The sequence below is a fragment of the Euprymna scolopes genome, chromosome 21, assembly GCF_053919585.1.
Source record: "Euprymna scolopes isolate OS-2025 chromosome 21, ASM5391958v1, whole genome shotgun sequence".
Lineage (NCBI taxonomy): Eukaryota > Metazoa > Mollusca > Cephalopoda > Sepiida > Sepiolidae > Euprymna > Euprymna scolopes.
This window is the reverse complement of record NC_136502.1, coordinates 82,916,545-82,938,539: the sequence shown is the minus strand read 5'-3', so window position 1 is coordinate 82,938,539 and position 21,995 is coordinate 82,916,545. Positions and strand designations below refer to the sequence as shown.

Here is a 21,995-nt window from a genome sequence, read left to right as displayed (position 1 = left end):
CCATACCTGTTCACACTGAAACACTGATCACAATATTCTGTTGATCTATATTAAAAAACCTTGTTAAACTTTGTGACATATTTCCATTCTTTGGAGGTCAGGCGCGAACGAACACCCCATAATTTTATTATACCATATTTCTTCAGACTGAAACATAATTATCAAAGTATACTTATGCAGATAGATATGAAATGTCTTTATTAAAGTTTGTGCCTATTTCCATTCTATGGAGGCCAGGCGCAAACGCATACTCCACAATTTTATTATACCATCCCATTTTAAGTTAAAACATACTTATCAAAGTATTCTTATGTACATGTATATCAAAAACATTTGTAAACGTTTTATTTTAGTTTTTACATTTTTTATTTCCATACTTTGTGGATCAGGCGCGTATGCAGACCCCACAATTTTTATGACTCATCATTATGCCAGATCAAACATACCCATTCCTGTGTCTCGATACATCTTCTATCATTATATGTGATCTTTTTTCTATGATAGTCAACCATATAGGAAGCCTATTCATGACCAGACACACACACAGACGTTCAGCTTTATATTATATATATATATATATATATATATATATATATATATATATATATATATATATAGCTTCTCTGTGCTGAAACGTTCTCATCTTAAATTTCTATGAAATTATGCAGAATGTAGAAACTATACATAAACAGAATTAAGCTTAATTGTCAAACTAATCGTTTAATAAGAAATCATAAAAAAATGAATAAGTAATTAATTAACTCGCATTTTTCAAAGAGATATACAAATTAGTTAAACTTCATGTAGTCGTTTGCATATCCATGACTGAGTATATTAAGAAGTTCGTTTCATCAATTTTTAAGTAGAAAAAGTCAGCTTTATATCAATTTCAGAGAGAAAAATACCAAGCTTTATAGGTATATAGATATATGTACATATTAGCAGGACCCAGGAATATAAAATAATAATCTATAATATTAATCTCATTTGTCTGGTTAAATGTATGTATGTATGTATGTATGTATGTCTGCCTAAAACTTTCAATAGAGGCGATGAATTTTCACAAAATCAGCATCGTTTTGAAGCTCCACTCTTCGGATGGCTAAAATCGGCTAAAAACATTAATTTCTTCACCCTCAACTGGGCACTTTTCTACAGGGAGGGGTTGCTTTTTTCGCTGATATTTTTGGAAGTCCCCTCTTTTCGATTGACTAGCCTTAATTTAAAGATTCGTTACTTCCGGTTTGGCAATGGGCACAACAGCAAAGACGTCAGTTTTTTTTTCATGTTCTTTTCTTTCTTCATGCTGCCAGCCTATACTACCACTTTAAAATTTTTTTTGCTCAATACACACCTCCAAACACCTTGGGGGCAATGGCGAGGACTCAAGCTAGTCTATATATGTGTGTATGTGTGTGTGTGTGTGTGTGTGTGTGTGTGTGTGTGTGTGTGTGTGTGTGTGTGTGTGTTTGCATGTCTCACAAAATCTTTCCCCACAGGCGACAGATTTTCACGCGATCAGTATCATTTTGATGTTCTAACCTTCGGCTGACAAATATCGAAAAAATTGGCTAAAACAAATTCATTCAGCCTCAATGGGACATTTTTCTACAGGGAGGGGTAGCAAAAACTCGTTCCTTCATGACAAGATAGTCATATACACATACGCAAAAAAAATGGTCTTTCTTGAATTAGTTTAAATATTAAAAAAAAAAAAAACGACCCAATTTCGCTGACACGCTCTTAGCTCAGTTGGTTAAAGAGTGGTTTCATTATCTTAAGATTGCGAGTTCGAACGGTGATGTAAGATTTTTATTTTTATTTTTAAAGTTTTAATATTGAAACGTTTTTATTTTCATCATGTTCGCTGGTTTTTTTTTGTTTGTTTTTGTTTTGCGTTTATTCGTTAGTTTCCATTTTGTGTTTATTTACCCTCCCAACACACACACCTTCAAACACATGGGCAATGCCGGGTATCCCCCCCCCCCGCTAGTTTAATATATAATTATTTAATATATATAAAAGGCAAAATGGGCGTGCGCATTTGTGTCCACGAAAGGCTTTTTGCATTGGCGTTCTTGCATCAGTTAGATTCACGGAGAAGTTTACACATACTTTCCAGAACGAAATATCTCAGATTCCTAAATGGGTATCGGGTTAGGGTTAGGGTTATGGGTATCATCTCTATCCTTTTTTTGATCGAGTCATGTCAGCTGTTTGTTCATCTGTTTCGTATAAATCAAATGAAACTAATTGAGCGAACGCCAACTCCCAGGCTTTCACCTGGATAGTATTTGTTCTGTAATTGGTCCTTGGTCAATGTAGGGGAAACCCTTTATACTGAGACAATTGCTATTTATTTGGATACTGCCAGATTCCCCCCTTTTTTGGGGGGATGGGGACTGGTTTTCCCTCACATTAAAAACGACCTTCGTGGGAAGTTTAAAAGAAACGCCATTTCTGCAAGTCCTCTTTTTGATTGACTACGTTAAATTTGAACGCTTAACACTTCCGGTCACGTCATGGCATAGCAGTAAGACATCAGGTTTTCTTTCACTTTCTTTTCTGCCTTCACGTCATGGGTTCGAGCCTGCCTGCCTACTACTATTTTTTTTTTTTGCTCGCCCAGGCAACGCCAGGCACCCAGGGGGCTAGTGCAATAATATGTAACATTCATATTTCACTGGATAAAGCAATATTGCTAAATCCGATAAAGTTTTAATTGTTTTTTTTTTTTTGTTGTTTTTTTGCAATGACATAAATCCCACTGTTTGCTAACAGCCTAAATGAATGCTTTTCAGCTCTTGCATTCAATGTAGAATTATGCAAGGAACTATTTCAAAGATAAGTGTTAAATATAAGCCTAAAATATACAAAAGTAAGAAGAAAATCGCATGAGATGTAGTTAACAAAGTGATGGTTTATTAAAATCTATTCTCTGTTCTTAAAATGAATGAATGGGCTATGTTAATCTGCAGATGACAGAAATTCTAGTAATTATGTTAAAATAAATGTGAATGAATGTTTATTACCGCATAAGACATTTAAACATCTCACTCCCTAAATAAATGAATGGGCTATGTAAATGATGTACGGATGGCAGTAATTGTAGTAATTTTAAAAAATCTTTTTATAACATTTTAACCCCAAACAAGGCACATCGCCACTTTGCTGTAGAGGGCTACTATCAGGGACATAAGCTACAGGGGTACTATGTAGGGAGTTGGGCAGCAAGATGTTGGTTCACGTTACACTTAAATTTCTGCATGTCAGTACAGTTGGGGAAGCAGGGCCCTGGAAGGGAGTTCCAAAGTCTAGCGGTTCTGGGGAATAAACTACTGGAGTAGAAGGCTTTCTTACATCTAGGGATCTCTACTGTGAAAGGGTGGGTTTTAGCTGCTTGTCGGGTCTGTCAGGGGTATTTGCATCGAGGGGGTACAAGTGCTTGCAGTTCGTCAGAGTATTCACCGTTAAAGTACTTGTAGAACAGGCATAAGGATGCAACATTTCGTCGAATGGGACAGAGGCTGAAGCTTAGATGACAGTTCAGGACCTATCAGGTTGGAGACTCTCTTTTGGACCTTGTCCAGGAGCGAGAGACTAATATTTCAGGTTAAGCTTAAATATATATAGACATCTGTGTATTAATGTCTATTTATGACTCTATGTGGTATCCATAGTTCTCACATGATAATGCAATGATATTATTACTATGGAATGTAGTGGTGCTCTGAAATTGTGTCACCTACGTAAAATTCTGTCTCAGTGTTGACTGGTTACATGGGAGGAGATAAATTATAAGTTGTGGTTACTCTCGTTTTTGGAAGACGAATTTGAGAGACGGAAATGTTTGAATAAATGTAATAATTTTCTGTATTAAGTAAAAATGCAGAATGTTTTTCGTTAAACATCGTGTTGAGCAGGATAGATGTGCATGTCTTCGTTTGTGTGCCTGTGATTGGAGAATCTAAAGAAGAAAAAAATGAGATCATTTTATTATATGTAGAGATGTACAGTCATTCTTACTATAGATGAACTAGAACCCAAAGGATCACGGGTCGTCTATGTTCTGTTTTAATGAATCTTTTTGTTAGTTCAACGTTTATGATATGAATAATCTCTTTTTGGTGTTTTATACCTGGTTTTAGTAGATGACGTCATCCCTTTATGATTTGGTTGGTATCTTCCAACTTTAAGTGGATGTCATTCATGATGACAAATAAACACACACACACACACACACACACATATATATATATATATATATATATATATATATATATATATATATATGAATATAAAATATATATATATGAATATAAAATATATCTGTGCCTAAATCAAAACGCGGATTCCATGAACAAAGCTTCTTTCTTAGAACTGCACGCCTGTGGAACTCTGTTCCGTCTGCCTGCTTCCCTCCGGACTACAACTTGGATGTCTTCAAGTCCAATGTTAACAAATTCCTAATGAACCGCCCCCTTAAGTAAACACTTCAGCAAATCTCCACACTAACGTAATGTACTTGCAATAACCCTTATCCCTGAGTGGCTTCCGGGCCTTGATAAGTGGTGATCACTGTGTAAAAAAAAAAAAAAAAAAAAATCACTGTGTAAAAAAAAAAAAAAAATAGATAAAAATATATATATATAAGAGAAAAGAAATTAAAACTGTAAGTTGAAATTTACAATCAAATTAATTGTTCGACTAAATACTAAAAAAAAGCAATTTACAAAGTCCTTATTCTGCAGTGTTTCCAAGAATGCTATTCTTGCTATTTTTCTCATCAGAGGACAGAAAGAAATCAGCATATAATTCGCGAAATACTGGCAATCATGAGATCAGTACAGGTAAGCAAAATTGAACTTGATCAATATTTTAATGGAGTACTATATTCAATATTTTAATGGAGTACTATATTCAATATTTTAATGGAGTACTATATTCAATATTTTAATGGAGTACTATATTCAATATTTTAATGGAGTACTATATTCAATATTTTAATGGAGTACTATATTCAATATTTTAATGGAGTACTATTTAGAAAAGCTAGGGGCCTTAAATTTGAAAGTAGCTGTAAAACGCATGAATCCATCTGTCCTCCTCCTTCTTCTACTTATTCTTATGTGTTAACTAATAAGGTAGATTGTGAAAGCTTGATGGGCAACTAGTCTAAGAGAAGGAAAAGTGTGCAATAGCATCTGTCCTTCACTTAATTCAACAAGACTTATACTCATCTATGATTTTTCTTCCCTGCATCCGGACTTAAGCAATGTGAGGCTAAAAGTACAATTAGAGATTACTCATCATTTTAGACTCCTCATACAGACTCACATACGGAAGGAGCCCATTGCCTCTTTATGTAACATTGTGCAGATTCGCAGATGGAAATACATTCGAAATGAAGTCACTGGGAAAGAAAGAAAGACAATAAAAAAATAGAAAGAGAATGATCACGTGAAGGACGTGGAGTATGGAGCAAGATAATGTTCGAGATCTTGTGAGAGGCGTGGACAATGTTCTAGATCATGTGGGTGGCGTCACGGCTGTATCAATGAGGAAATACATGTTGTTGCTACAAAGAAAAAGCGAGCTGGAGTTATTTCCTATTCTTGGTCTTGGTTTCCTTTGCAACTGAAACTGGACACAATGTGTGTTGGTTTCCGGACAGCGTTACATTTATTTATTCCTCTTTCTCTTAAATTCGTCACTTCCTCCCAGAATTTTCTTGACATGAGATAACTCTGCTACCTCATCAACTAAAACTCATATCCATTCTTTCAATGTGATCAAACCAAAAAATTTACCTGTTCTGCATCCATCTTCTTTTACTGTCCAGATTAAGTTTTTATCTGATTTCACCAGATCTAAGCATTTTCATCATCATATTATTTTCATATCACTTCTCTCCATGCAACGTATATCCTCAACTTTAGTCAGGTTTAATTTCCATACAGCATCACAATGCGTGAGAGACGTCACAGTGGTAAAGAAAGAATGGGGAAATAAATGTTGTTGCTACAAAGGAAAAGCGAGTTGGAGTTATTTCCTATTCATTGTTTTGTTCTCCTTTGTGACTGAAACTGCACACGTGTGTTGGTTTCCAGACAACGTTACATTTAGACAGAAAGGAGGCTATTCAGTTATAAGTCATAGAGAATTATTAATAGATATGACAATTTTAAGATGGTCACTACTTATCAAATATTAAAAAAGGGACCAAAAATGTAAAGTTAAATGTCATGTTGTAATTGATAAATGTTGAAACTCGAGGCATCACAGCAGTCACGTGTGCGGCACACTGTCATCCCAGTAATTATTGGAGCAACTGGACTCATATAAAAAAAATTCAAAAACTACCTGACAAATATACCCGGTGAACGAAGTGCAAGAGAGATTCAAATAATTGCACTTAAAGAGACAGTCAGAATCTTAAAAAGATCTCTCGGTCGGAATATATGAGATAGTGGGTAAATGTTTGGCATACGGCAGGATGCCCCATCCCCATCTTGAACAAACGGATGAGAAAATTGAAAAAGAAAAAAAAATGTTATTTTTTTTCATCACGTTTCTTTTCTGATTATATGTTTATCTCTCTTGTAATTTATGGTATCACAGTAGTCTTTTCACTGATATGCGAAATATTTTCAACTTGGAAAAGACAATGAAATAATTTTGACCAAACATAGTTTAAAATCTTCTTTTGGATAATTCAAATAATCTCCCCCAATTTGGATTTGAATTGAACCTGAAATGGACACCAAAACAAGCATTCAATGAATTGTAATAAATTTTGAGTCCAATATATATATTAATATAAAGCTGAACGTCTGTGTGTGTGTGTGTGTGTGTGTGTGTGTGTGTGTGTGTGTGTGTGTGTGTGTGTGTGTGTGTGTGTGGTCACGAATAGGCTCCTATATGGTTGACTATTTTAAAAAACTGTTACATATAATGATAGAAGATGTATCGAGAATCAGGAATGGGTAGGTTTGATCTGGCAGAACGGTGGTTCATAAAAATTTTGGGGTCTGCGTTCGCGCCTGGCCCACAAAGTATGGAAATAAAAAATGAAAAAAAAAAACCGTTTACAAGGGTTTTTCATATAGATGTACATAGGAATACTATGATAAGTATGTTTCAACTTAAATAGGGATGGTATAATAAAATTTTGGGGTCTGCGTTCGCGCCTGTACTCCATGGAAATATGGCACAAACTTTAACAAAGACTTTTCATATCTATCTGCGTAAGTATACTTTGATAATTATGTTTCAGTTTGAAGAAATATGGTATAATAAAATTATTGGGTGTTCGTTCGCACCTGACCTCCATAGAATGGAAATATGTCACAAAGTTTAACAAGGTTTTTTAAAAGGAGTGAGGGTCCACAATAACACCTTAACTTTAATCTTAATTCGCGTGAGCTTTTATTTATTTTTTTGAGTTGAATCATATTGTGTCAAATAAATGCACCTCATAAATTCACGTTCTTATTAAAGTGAAAGCCAAAAAAAGTCAGAACTTTAGACAATTCTCGACACAAATTTTGCATAACTGTTTTTTTCCTTCTCCACTTGCACGTGACACTCTTTCGAAAATAGATAAATAATAAACAATAAGAACGTTACTTGTTATCGAGTCAACAGAAGGAAAAAAATCCTGCTCATGTGATTACGTGTCTTTTTAAAAACATTGACATAACCTTTTTATTTTTATTTATATATCTGTTTAAGCTTGTTTTTTTCTGTAAGTGTACTAGAAGGAATTCAGTTGATTGCAACCCTTTCTGCATGTTCTTTACATTACAATGGTACAACCCTGAATCAGACGGCGCAATACTACACCGTTCAATACTGTAAAATTGAAATGAAGCTGTTTTGCTTGAAAAGGGCGCCATTTTCTTCTTATTCATATTTATATCGATTCTTTGCTTTAAAAAACAAAATAACTACGTGTTTACTTTTTTAATATCCCATTTTGCTGTTTCGGATTATTTTATTAAAGTAAGTAAAGCTTCATTATTTTTCTAAACTGTTTTTGTTTCTTTGTTTTTCGATATTTCGTCGACATTGTTTAGTACGAGTGTTTAGCAGAAAAACCAACACACGACTACCCGAAAAAATAAATATACAAGAAATAAATATACAAGAAATAAATGTTACCATAGTCAATAAAAGTTCAGTTCATGTTTTTTTTTTGTTTTGAAATAGTTTTTAATGCTCTTTACTTGAAATAATTTCAGCTAACCGAAATTAAAACGAAATTTGAGGCGATAACTACTTAAATGAATTTTTATATAAACTACACATTCCATAATCGAATATTCCTCCAGCTCAAAATAGCGGAAAACATTAAAATATGTTTATAAATATTCCTTAAATTGTTAACACAGAATGCTTAGGTGCCCCTCCTTCAAATTGAAAACGGGGCTCTCCATTTCAAAGTCGCTGCCATTTTGATTTTTTTTTTTAAACCGGTTCGTGAATTAAAAAAAATTTTTTTTTTTACAAACTTCTTAAAAATACCAACCAATGAACTTTCCTACCATAAAAGTAACTTTTATTGACTACGGAAACATTTTTTTCTTGTATATTCATATTATTAATATAATAATATGAATATACAAGAAATAAATGTTATATAACATTATTATAACATTTTCTCTTTGTAAGGAAACATCATTTTGTTGGTCACTCTTGGCTACGAATGGAAACAAAGTTGATATGAAAAAATATATTTTCGCGAAAATTATCTTTACTTTCATCATATTTTGCTTAGGCTAAAATATTTGAGTATCAAAACCTATCTCTTTACAAACCCCTCCTTTTCATAACCTATCATACTTTCATCAATCACAGTCCATTTTCTGTAGGCTGTTTTTGAACCCAGTCAACAACGCGTACTTCTGGTAGTATATATATATATATATATATATATATATATATATATATATATATATATATATATATAAGCAGGTACCAAAATAATAATGCAGTTATCTGCACTGACGGAGGTAAGCAGTAATGTCAAAAAGTGTGATTGGTTCTACACAAAGCCTTCACCAATATAAACAAATCATCTGTGTGGATTTCCGAGCAACTTAGTTGTTGTGGTGGAACCTCATATATCGAAATCGGCGGGATATATATATATATATATATATATATATATATATATATATATATATATATATATATATATATAAGCAGTCTCATAATAATTTCTTTCTCTTTTTTACTACAAAATAGATCAATAGATCTGTTTTGCTATTTCTATTTTTCATTCGCACATGTTCTCATGAATAAAATTTGATCGAAACGGATATTTAATCCACTCGCTACCTTTATTTCTGAATACTATGATTATTCCTTTGCACCAGTTTGGTTCTAACCTGCGCTTCTGGTCGCCATCTTCATTTTTTTAATAGTGGCTGTAAATCCAAATCATGGGAAAATTACATTATAAAACGAAAAGCAAGTGTTATTACTTCAATTCAATTTAATTATCTTTTTGCTGTTCTTAAACTTTCACAAGTTTCCATTAGAGGATATTATCAATTATAAGAAAATAGTTACTAATACTTGTGCTAGTAATTAGTTATTGGGCGTTCCCCAATAATACTATGTCTTGGAGTAATGCCTAAACCTATGATTTTATTAAAATTTAATTTGTTACGGAATAATACCGAAAATCTCTTGACTTTAAATAACATCTATGATACCACTACTACTGTTACTACTGACATCTATAATAATATGATTAACTATTGTATAAAAGACAGTTGTCTGTGTGTATGTGCTCGGTGTGTCTGACTAAAACTCATAAAATACAAAACAAAAACCAACAAAATTCTTCAGCAACATTGTCTGGAATAAATAATATCTAAAATTTAGAAAAAAATATTTATTTCTTTGACCATAAACTGACACAGATTTCTGTCAGAAGGGAAGTCGGCTTTCCAGCTATATCATGTACTAGCTAAAGAGAAGTAACTTTGATATTTTTTTATCAAGGAATTAATTCCCTTACGCCGACTCATTCTTTGAGGAATCTATATAAAGGAGGTGTGTGTGTGTGTGTGTGTGTGTGTCCAGAGAGAGGAATGGTCTGGCCAAAAGAGAAACACGGAGTGTGGGAAGAGGGAGGGGGTAAACAGAATAGGGAGAAAGATAGACAGATAGAGAGGGAGAAAAGAGGTATAAGTTCTTTTGCCCCGGGCTATGCTGGAAAGCCCTGCTAAGTAATAATGATTACTTTTGTAGAACATCGTCTGCTCAGTAATGCGAAAACACAATTCACTTTGAATATCGACTATGAAATTATTGCTACTGTTTGGAAGAAAAGCAAAAGAAAATTCAATTATCACTCTACAAGTATTTGTCTTGTTACAAAGAAATTTAAATTTGTTTATTTACAGCAATAAATAAATGTGAAATTATGTTTCAGAATTTTTTTTTTTTTTTTTTGATGATTTGGATTTATTGAATTATTCAGCCTACTGCTCTCATCTTGGATGTACGCAAGGGCCTGTATCATAATGGATATAAGTACTTCATATTAATCGGTTCTAAGTGACAGTCTTCAAGAGGTTGAAGGTTTAATCTTCAGTGCAGGTGATACTGAGAAGACGATTACAAATTAATTAAGAAGTCTATCCAGTCATGGCTGATGGAACAAGCAAGAGCAAGCTTCCCCTTATGGATCAAATAAAGGATTTTGTTAAAAATTCTTATACAGATTCCCAAATTAAACAAGACGTATCTTAAAGAAAGTCAGAAGTTATATCATTTGAAACGCTGTGAAAATAACACCCGAGATGAGAACAGATAATCTAAATAATCCAAATATCATATACTATCTAAGGAGAAGTAACTCTAACTTTTTATCAAGGAGTTAATTCCTTTATGTTGACTCATGGCAATATCCAGTTGCTATTTTTTTTTTAAACCATGTTTTGACAAAAACAAAATTAACTTTGAGAGTAATGCCAAAAGCCAGTTAACTATAGATATATCGCCTATTGATTGAAGCCATTGGCTGTTCCTTTCTCTGTTTTTTACATTTTTATGATGATGACTTGTATAGTTCTTTTTTTTACTAACACATTGTTTTGGACTACTACTACTACTACTACTACTACTACTACTACTACTACTACTACTACTAATAATAATAATAATAATAATAATAATAATAATAATAATTTTGTTTTATAATGTCTCCTCAGAGGATTTTTCCTCAATTCTGAGTTCAAACCAGGAGCTTCAAAGATAAAGGGTTTTCCTAAGGATATTGGTGGTACCAACAACAGTAGTTGTCCAGAAGCCGCCGAACACATCTAGGATTTGTAGTTTTTTTTTTGTTTTTTTTTTTCAAATGTCCTTCCAGACGACTTGATACTACACCTAGTGTATCAACTATCACCGGAATTATTTGGGTTTAATTCCATGCATTCATCTTATCTACAATGACTAACAGACCATAATTGTTACACTTTCCGTGCTCCTTCTCTATCACAATCACATTCATGTCTCAGGACACTGAAACGTCTACGATTAGTCACCTCTTTGAGACCTTGTTAATGACTATTAAATCTTACAACAAATAAAGAAGAAGAAGAAGAAGAAGAAGAAGAAACAGTTGAACTTCTTGGGAATCAAGTACGACATTAACGTACTCCAGAAGTCGATTCTGCTTGGCACATCAAACATCCTACGCCTGGTGCTTTCTATCTAATTGACTCTTTGACTATACTCACTAGCTTTGGTGTAAAAGTGCGCTCTTGAACGAAAAAAAAAATCGGTAAACATCACAACACTGTGCAGTTAATAATAATAATAATAATAATAATAATAATAATTCTTAAACATTGTTTAATTAGTAATGCGAAAACACATTTCATCTTAAACATTGGCTCTAGCATTACTACAACTCTATATAATTTGAATTTTTTTTTTACATGTGCATGTTTTCCTTGTGATTACATCATTTATGTATTAAGTGAAAATGAGAGCTGTTCTTCGTGTCTATTAATAAAAATATATGTTCGGATATTGTTCATATCAATATGAATAATCACTTATGTTTAGGAATTTTTTTTTAGATTAGAATTAACAATTTGGATTATTAATATGATTCTTTTCGTCTCATTACTTAAACTTAGCACTTTATTCATTACGCCATATGTCGATGTGAACCTATGGCGCAACGGATAAAGTACTAAGTATGACTAGTTCTAAGTGACAGTCCTCTAGAGGGTGAAGGTTCGATCTTCAGTACAAGCGATATTAAGAATATCATCAAGACTTCATTAAAACTACAAGCGATATTAAGAATACCATTAAGACTTCATTAAAACTACAAGCGATATTAAGAATACCATTAAGACTTCATTAAAACTACAAGCGATATTAAGAATACCATTAAGACTTCATTAAAACTACAAGCGATATTAAGAATACCATTAAGACTTCATTAAAACTACAAGCGATATTAAGAATATCATTAAGACTTCATTAAAAATACGAGCGATATTAAGAATACCATTAAGACTTCATTAAAACTACAAGCGATATTAAGAATACCATTAAGACTTCATTAAAACTACAAGCGATATTAAGAATACCATTAAGACTTCATTAAAACTACAAGCGATATTAAGAATATCATTAAGACTTCATTAAAACTACGAGCGATATTAAGAATACCATTAAGACTTAATGGTATTAAGACATTAATAATAGCTAATAAAGGGTTCCATTTGCAATTTTGTACACATTTCTGAATTCAGCAAGACGCACTTCAAGAAGGTCAGAGGTTACATTGACTGCAACGTTGTGAGAATAATTTCAAAGATGAGAACAGTTTCCCTGATAAAAAAAAAACTTAATTAGTTACTAATTTATTTAAATCAATTCAATAAAAAACAACAAAAAACAAACATAAATAACAAAGATTCTTTGAGTCTTCTTAGCCTAATATGCTTTAATATTTGTCCCCATCCGGCTTCCAATCCAACCAAGAAATGATACCGGAAAATCAATATTCCAAATTTCATTTGTGATTGTTATTTTTCTTTTCTGTTAAATTTTCTATCCACCGATTCGTACACACTTATTCCCATTAAATCATAATCAAATAAATATTGAGATTTTTTTCCTTGATAAAAAAACAACAACAAAGAAAATCATGTTACAGGATAGAAAAAAAAAAACAGATTTGCTTAATAAATAGATGATCTATGATTATTTGGTGTCTTGTGTTACATATAGGTTTTCTTATTAAGAGTGTGTCTTAGAAAGAGAGTCTTATTAAGAGTTTGCCGTTGAGAGAGATGTTGTAAGAGAGATTGTTCGTGTTATAAAGATTCATATATATTAAACGTTCATACTTAGAAGTATAGATATGAGATGTAGAGTTCACATTGTCGATATGAGATGTGTATGTTAAGACATTTTATAACACAGATATATAGACATATAATAACAATTTTCACTTTACCTTTTGGTAGAATTACAACACAAAGACGATGTTTATAAAAACACATGATGGGTTTATTTCTTCTCACGACCGGCCGTGGTTTCCATCATCAAGGATTCAAAGCTTCACATTCTAAGTTTCAAAAGTGACCATCTCGCTTCTAGACGTTCGAATGTCCATGTCTGGACTGTCGTCTGTCGTCCTCAGACTCTCTCTCTCAGTTTCTCCTCCTTAACTCTAAAGTTTTCTAACTATATCTAGAACTTCCCATTTTCCATGACATCATACACATGTTAAAACTCTAGAGAACCTGCTGTTTCTTTTATAAAATTATTTTATATAAACTTCTTTCCGGTTAACGAAAAAGAAAAAAAAAACATTAAGAAATTTACATGCGGGGTTTGAACCTACAGACCACGTCATGCAAAAAAAAAAAATAAAATAAAAAATAAAAAAGCATGTAAATTTTAAAGTTTTATAAAATTCTTTTCAGTTAACGAAAAAAATTAAGAAATTTACGTGCGGAGTTTGAACCTAAAGACCACGTCATGCAAAAAACAACAAAAAAAAAACAACCCCAAAAAAAACAACAACAAATACGCTATCACCCTCCCCACAGTAGAATTTTCCCGGCCCGTTGTTCTATCATTGTTGCTAAGCAACGACATGGAAAATTGACTTTGCCGATGATAGATAAATTAAAATAACGGTTTCGATTATCGGTAATTATTGGGGGTATTCTGAGACAAAACTTAACTAGGATACCTCCCAGACTTATACACTAAAGTTCTGTAAATTTTAAAGAAAATCTTTTCAGTCGTTTTGGAGTCTATAAGGAATGAACTCACACACAGACAAAGTTGCATTTATATAATTGTAGAGATTTATTTAAAAGACGCGTGTTTTTAAAATTGTGTTCATTTTTGTTTTTGTATTTTCATATTAAAATATACGAGCCTGTGTAAATTGCACGATATTATTATTTACATTTCGTATGTGAGTGAGTTATCTTTCCTTGTTTGTTTCTCAACTTAATATTTTTGCTGTTATGTGGATGTAGCTACAATTTACGGAAGAGAGGTTAAAATCATTCTTTCTATTAATACTTTTCTGAGCTACATGTCGCATATTTTATGCTGTAATGTAGCATTATTAAAAAGGATTAAAAAGAGAACATGAGAAAATTTTAACCTCCTGAAATCTTGCATTGTCAGAGTTTCAATTTCATTCGCTTAAAGATTTACTTTTTTTTTTTTTTTTTTTTTTTTTTTTAAATATGTGATACATTTTGAAATAAGAAAAACGTTTAATATCTAAAACGAAAACTTCTGGATGATATCTGTTCTTTATCTTTCTATATATAGATCTGACGCAAATCCGATGTATTTGTAGTGTTCTTGCATTGGCGACATTCTTGTAAGATGCAAGTCAGGTGAAAAAGGAGATAACTGAAAACAAAAGAAACATTCTAACGATCAGGTTGACAGTGCTTCTTAATTTTCTCTGTGTGTTCTAAGGAATTCAGAAAAAAAAAGTCTAATTTCAAATCATTATTATTATTATTTTTTATATAGGAGTCACCACTAATCAAGGCCCGAAGGTCACTCGAGGATAAGGGTTATTGAGTGTACAGTAATCAATGGGGTAATATCGTAGTAATCCTTAGTAGTGGAAATTTGGTAAAATTGCATTACTTAAGGGGACGGTGCATCAAGAATTTGAAAAACAGGCAAACAGAAAGAGAGTCCCGCAGGCGTGCAGTTCTATGAAAGGAGCTTTGTTCATAGAATCTACGTTTAGGGTTATGCACAGATAAAGAGTGGGGGGAATTATTGACAGTGGTTTCAGCTAGACGAGTGTTTTTCGTGAAAGTGTTGTCAGGAGGGACCATAGATTGGAGCTCAGACGAACACTTGCTATGAAAATAATGAGAAAGCAGAAACGGGCTTGCAATGTCTCTTCTGTGGGAAAGAGGTTGCAGGGAATAAAAAAGGGTATCCCCCACTAGGTTACGAAGTCTGTTTTTAACTCTGTCAAGGCAGGATAATGTCTTTCTAGCAGCTCCTGCCTAAATGTGGCAACAGTACTCCATCCTTAAATTATTCAAAGTTCTTCCCTTTACGTTTTCTTTTTTTCCTTTTTTTAGCTTAAATTCTATTGAATACCAATATTGTTTTTCGTTTCATGTTATATTTAAACTTAACATGGCTGCCCACTGCAATTCTGAATTTTTTAGATGAGATGTGAATGTTTGTATTATTTTAATTAATGGGATAATTATTCTCGTCTCGAGTGCTATTAGCACAACGTTTCGGTCGCTGTACCCTGCGACCTTCTTCGGGTATTGGATATTGTCTTTTGGATGCCTTGGGAAAGGCAGAAGCTAAGGCAGTAAATCCCAACAAAAAATCTAGTTTGGAGTCCTGATAGATGGATGGTGAAGCACTGCAACACTTTTCTGTCAACTCTTGCAGCTGTACTGGCTCCGACCATATAAGGTTGCCTTTCGAATGGATTTTGCAACACCAAGAGGAGGGTATTGGTAACTGGGCAAACCTAGGTCACATTATCACCCGCTCAAGCCTGCATGTAGAGATGTTTCGACTTTATAGCCACAACAGATGCTTTAGTCCACCAAACTTGATGCAGAAGGCCATTGTTCCATTAAACAGAAGGTTGCCATCACTGGTCGAACATAATTTCTTTTTTTGTCATTTTGGACAGACGATGTACACTAGTATTTAAATAATTATTTTCATTTGTAATCGTCAATTATTAAAGGAAAAGGTAATGTTCGAAGTACTTGATATTTTCTTTTATATAATCGTGATCTGTCTTGCCTAAATTTAATGATGATATTCAAAATTTCTCAACAATAGAAATCAGTCCCAGAATAATTGAAGTCATTTTTTTTCTGTTAACAGCATACTTTGTGTTTACCAGAAAGTTTTAAGATATCAACAAATACTTTTAGTTCTCTAATTAAACATAGTTGAGTTTAATTAGTTTGATTTTATTTAATTGACACCTAAATCTAGTGTGTGTGTGTGTGTGTGCGTGCGTGTGTGGAGGTGTATGTGTGTGTAGAGGTGTATGGAAGTATATGTGTGTGTTTGGGGGTATATGTGTGTATATGGAGGTGTGTGTGTTTGTGGAGGTATATGTGTGCGTTTGGGGTTATATGTGTGTATGTGGAGGGGTCTGTGTATGCATGTGTGAAGGTGTATGTGTGTGTGCATGTATGTAGGTATAAGTGTGTGTTTGTAGGTATATGTGTGTATGTGGAGGGGTCTGTGTATGTGTGCGTGTGCAGGTGTATGTGTGTATGGAAGTGCATGTATGTGTGTAGTGGCATGTGTATGTATGTGTATGTGTGTGTGCGTGTGGAGGGGTGGAATGGAGGTGTATGTGTGTGATCTTTTATGTTCCTTACACCTACTTTCTCAATAAAGAGATATTGCTAGTCTCTCTCTGCTCTATTATTATTTTCCTGGAAGGTGCTCGACTAAGTTCCAATCTCTAGTTTCACCTTGCAAGTCATTCACAGAAAAACTCGTCTAACTACCGCAATGGAGAAAGACTTTTCCTTCTGCCTCCATGTTCCTAGTATCAGACAGAATTTCCATTGACAAAGTTTCTTTACAAGTAATTCTCATCTAAAACACATTATGGTGGAACTATTTGCCAGCAGGATGCAATATAGTCATCTTCAAATTCAATGTCAACAAATACTTTCATGAACCGTCGCATAAGTAATCAAATTTATTGCATTAGTCAATTTTAGTACTCCCATAGTGTTATTCATCTTTGCGCTGGAAATCATTCGATTTCATAAACTCTTATCCTTTAGTGGCTCTTAGCCTTTATAAGTGCTGACCCAATAGTAAAAAAAAAAACAACGTACAGCAATTTTTTTAAAGTGGATAATAAAGAAATTGTTGAAAGATTTTATTTTTATTTTTATTTTAAAATAACTGCCCACCATCATATCGTATTAATCCGAAGATTCTATTGTTGGCATTGTTTTCCCCGATACTTTCCTCGTCAGAATTCTTTCTAGAAAGACATCAGGGATTATAGGAGGGACCACGTGAAGGTTGCCAACATCTTAAGTGAAAGTGAATTTTGTGGAACGGACTGGATTCGAACTTGGGACACCCAGGTCGTCAGTTTGTGCCGTTAACCATTACTAAACAAATAAATAACTACCTACAGTTTTATAAATGAACAAATTGGTATAAGCATTTGCCTTTATAAAAATGAATATACACACAAATTCAAAGAATTGTATAAAAACAAGTGACGCATGCATGGTCCCCTGTACACAGTGAACGAGGCATAAACAAAATGACTAAGTTCAGCATCCCCACCCCCATTTAACCCCAAAAGTCCCCAGGGGACGTCAAAACCTGGTGAAAATGAACAAACGGTGCAGTTTTAGTTATATGTAAATTTGAGTTCTGCACCATGCAAAAAAGAAATGACTAAGTCCATCAATTGCCTTCCCCCATTTAGCCCCAAAAGTCACCAAGGCCTTTAAATTTAAGTTCAGCACCATGCAAAACTGCTAAATAGACATACATAGAAAATTTTGGACAAATATGGTAAAATAGTCCCCAAAATAGAGTGTTTGTATTAGCCCTAAAAGAGCCCCTGGGGCACACCCAAAAGTTATCGCGAACTATAGACAAACAAAATCATATAGAAATCAGTTAGTTACAACTTTTCAGAAAGTTTTATAAAAAATTTTTTAGTAAGCACAAAAGTGTCAATTTTAGCCATTTTAACTCGAAAGGCACACGTTGAGGGGAGGGGGAGGGGCAACCAAAGTTTTCCGGGAAAATCCGTTCTGTTACTTTTTACTCATATCATGTTTAATGTTTGTGCAAAATTTCAAAAAATTCCAAGGTGAGAAAAGTGCAAACAGACGAACGGATGAACGGACAGGGGTGAATTTACGGTTCCACCCTCCTTTCGTTAGGGGAGTAATAGCTAACGACCTACAAATAAATAACAAATATAAATGAACAAATTAGTATAATCGTTTGCCTTTATAAAAATGAACATACACACAAATTCAAAGAATTGTAAAAATAAAAATTTTTTAAAAGAAAATGCAGTGAATAGGTATTCAACCTATAATTTTTTGCATGCATGTAAATAAAATAAAATTGAAAGTTAGAAAAATGAGGGGACTACCTACTTTTTGGCATTTTAAGACCATCAGCTGTGTCGTGAGATCTTGCACTTAACCGGTTACCTATAAATAAAAATAAAATAAAATATGTTAAAAATGATAAAAGAAATAATTTTATGATAAAAACTTGAACTAAAAACATTATTGAAACACATCCTTTACAACCGACAAGTTTAAAATAAACAACACATGATGAATATTTTATTTGTTGTTTAATCATGATAAAGCAGTGCTTTTCCATAGAGAAATCATTGTATATTCAGACGTCTTGATACAAAGATAAGCTATCTCTTCTATAATATAAATATCACCTGTCTGTTTAAATGTATGTATGTATGTATGTATGTATGTATGTATGTATGTATGTATGTATAGTCAGGTCATGTCATATGCTACTGGTACCATGTAACCCAGTACTACTTGCCTCATGGTCGGGTCACCGGCGACTAAACTGGTTCCCCCACCAGACTTATATGGTGAGGAGGGCGGCTAGTCTCCCTGAAGGATTAAAAACAAGACCTTCCAAAGGGCGAATGAACTCTTTTACTGGGTCAACGGCCAACTAGCACCGTGTATATTTGTGTGTGTGTATATGTGTATTGGGGTAGAAAGGGCTCCCTTAAGCAGTGGTGAAGGCAACCTTTCTAGGAGAAGCAAATCTCTGATTTAAAAAACCATAAAGCGGAAGACCAGTACCCGCATTAAGCTGGTCTGCAGTTTAATTTGTTGCTGGCTATCTTGCTCTTGCTTGTTGCTGGATCTCAACATTTTGAACCGAGAGAGAGACTTAGCTGTCGTACAAAGCTAAGACTCTGTAACATCATATTTGTATAGATACTCTCCCTCAGACATTTGGGCTCATGGATTTTAAATGTCTGAGGGAGTGGCACTCGTCTGACAAGACGTTGCAATCATCATGTATGTATGTATGTATGTATGTACCTACCTCATGGTCGGGTCACCGGCGACTAAACTGGTTCCCCCACCAGACTTGTTTGGTGAGAAGGGTGGCTAGTCTTCCTGAATGATTAAAAACAAGACCTTCCAAAAGGGCAAATGAACCCTTTTCGGGGTCAACGGCCAACTAGCACCGTGTGTGTTTGTGTGTATGTATGTGTGTGTTGGAGGGGGAGGGGGCTCCCGTAAGCCGTGGTGAAGGCAACCTTTCTAGGAGAAGCAAATCTCTGATTTAAAAAACCATGAAGTGGGAAACCAGTACCCGCATTAAGCTGGTCTGCAGTTTAACTTGTTGCTGGCTGTCTTACTCTTTCGGTCGATGTGATTTCACCTTTGTATAGTTTTCCCCATTTACATGGGATTTTATACACATATTTTTTCAGTAAGGGGCTTGAATCTCACAAGCTGTTTCGATGAATCCAAATAATATGAATAACCAATCCTCATCTCAAAAATTCAGAAACATCAAGAAAGTATAAGTTTTTTTTGGGTCCCCCGACAAAAGGAGGGTGGCCCTGTAAATTCACCCTTGTCTGTTTGTCTGTTTTTCCGTTCGTCTGTTCACACTTTTCTCAATAACTATGCCTTGGAATTTTTGGAAATTTTGTAAAAACATTAAACATGATATGAATAAAAATGTAACTGAACGGATTTTCCGGGAAAACTTCGGTTGCCCCTCGCCCTAGGGGTTCCTTTTGGGTTAAAATGGCTAAAATTTACACTTCTGTGCTTATTAAAAAAAAATTGATGCCTTGGATTTTTATAAAACATTCTGAAAAGTTGTAACTAACTGATTTTTATATAACTGTGTTTGTCTATACTTTGCAATAACTCTTGGGTGTGCTCCAAGGGCTCTTTTAGGGCTAATAAAACACACCATTTTTGTGACTATTTTACCATATTTGTCCAAAATTTTCTGTGTATGTCTATTTAGCAGTTTTTAAATTTAAATATGTTAAGGCCTTGGTGACTTTTGGGGCTAAATGGGAGTGGAGTAAATGATGGACTTAGTTATTTCTTTTTTTTTTTCTTTGCATGGTGTGGAACTCAAATTTACATATATTAAGGCCTAAAACTGCACCGTTTGTTCATTTTCACCAGGATTTGATGTAATCTTGAGACTTTTGGAGCTACATGAGGTAGGGAGAAAATGCTGAACTTAGTTATTTTTTTATACCTCGTTCACTGTGTATTCATGGGGGACAATGTATGCTTCACTTTTCTTAATATTTTTAACCCTTACAAACACTAGTAACAGAGCCCCTAGCGCTGCTAGCAGCAGCAGGATGACAGCTAACAAATGTCCAAGCCAGCTGCGTGGATGACGTCACAGAGAAGGAAAAGACACACATGATCAGAAAACAATGGAGAAGCACGTTGTTTGAGATACGGCCGGAAAATAACAGGGAGCGACACGTGGCTGGAGAAGCAATAGAGAAGCATGTTTGAGACGTTGGTTGCAAAATAACAGGAAGCAATACATCACGAGAGAGTGATAGGCAAAAAAATACAAAAAAAAAAGAAATGCTGAGTCGAATTTCTTTTCTTTTCCTTTCCTCTGTTTCTTTGCGAGATTTTCATCTACAACGTGTTGGGTTTGTTAAGGTGTTAGGCAGATTATTCTGAACCGTTAAAAACGTTGTACAATGTTACACATTTATTATTTCAAAAGGAATATAATCATTAAGAGTAAATTATACAAATCAATATAGACAACCGTGTAGAATTTACATAGCGTCCCACTTGTAAGATTTAAATGCAGGAAAAGAACACAAAAGAAAAATAAACCATGTACCCAAAGAAAGATGGAGGGCATATTTGTTGAAACGTTGTTAAAGAGAACAATAATCCAAGGAAAAACAATATAAATAATGGAAATTTTCTATCTCTCCAATTTAGACAATAATTTTATATAAATAAATCCAATTTGGGTAAATACTTGGAATTGGTAGAGTACACAAAAAAAAAAAAATAATAAAAAAAAACAAAAAAAAAACAAATAAGAAACAGTGACCCATTTAGGTCATCTATTAAGTTTGTGGATAGATTGTTTGAATCAGAAAAATTAATTTGCACAGTCAGATAACTTCCTATTTTTTATTTTTCTCTCCAGCTTTGGGTTAAACATGTGGTGATATTTCTTACTGTTTATAGAGTATTTTTCCAATATTCTGTTTTATAATTGTCTTATTATTTTTTATGGTTAACAAGCAGAGAGAGAAAGAGTAGATAAACGTTGTATGCGGTAAGAATGGGGAGTGAAACAAGATAGTGAGAGAGGATGAGAGTCATAGACTGAAACTTAGTATGATATGGGTGATTTGGTGAGTAAATTGCAAAGTTAGGCTAATCACATCAATT

General features: G+C 33.8%; 1 protein-coding gene across 5 annotated transcripts in view; it reads right to left on the bottom strand.

The window, feature by feature from the left end:
- Positions 1-21,995, bottom strand: part of LOC145242523 (protocadherin beta-4-like) — a 639,353-nt gene that overhangs the window by 3,942 nt on the left and 613,416 nt on the right. For 4 of the 5 annotated variants that reach the window (XM_080105592.1, XM_080105594.1, XM_080105595.1 and 1 more), the window contains one exon: positions 18,684-18,740. The exons of the other annotated variant lie outside the window; for it this stretch is intronic. In XM_080105592.1, the coding sequence (XP_079961718.1) occupies positions 18,684-18,740 (57 nt within the window). The remainder of the gene's footprint in view (positions 1-18,683; positions 18,741-21,995) is intronic. 5 annotated transcript variants of the gene reach the window in all.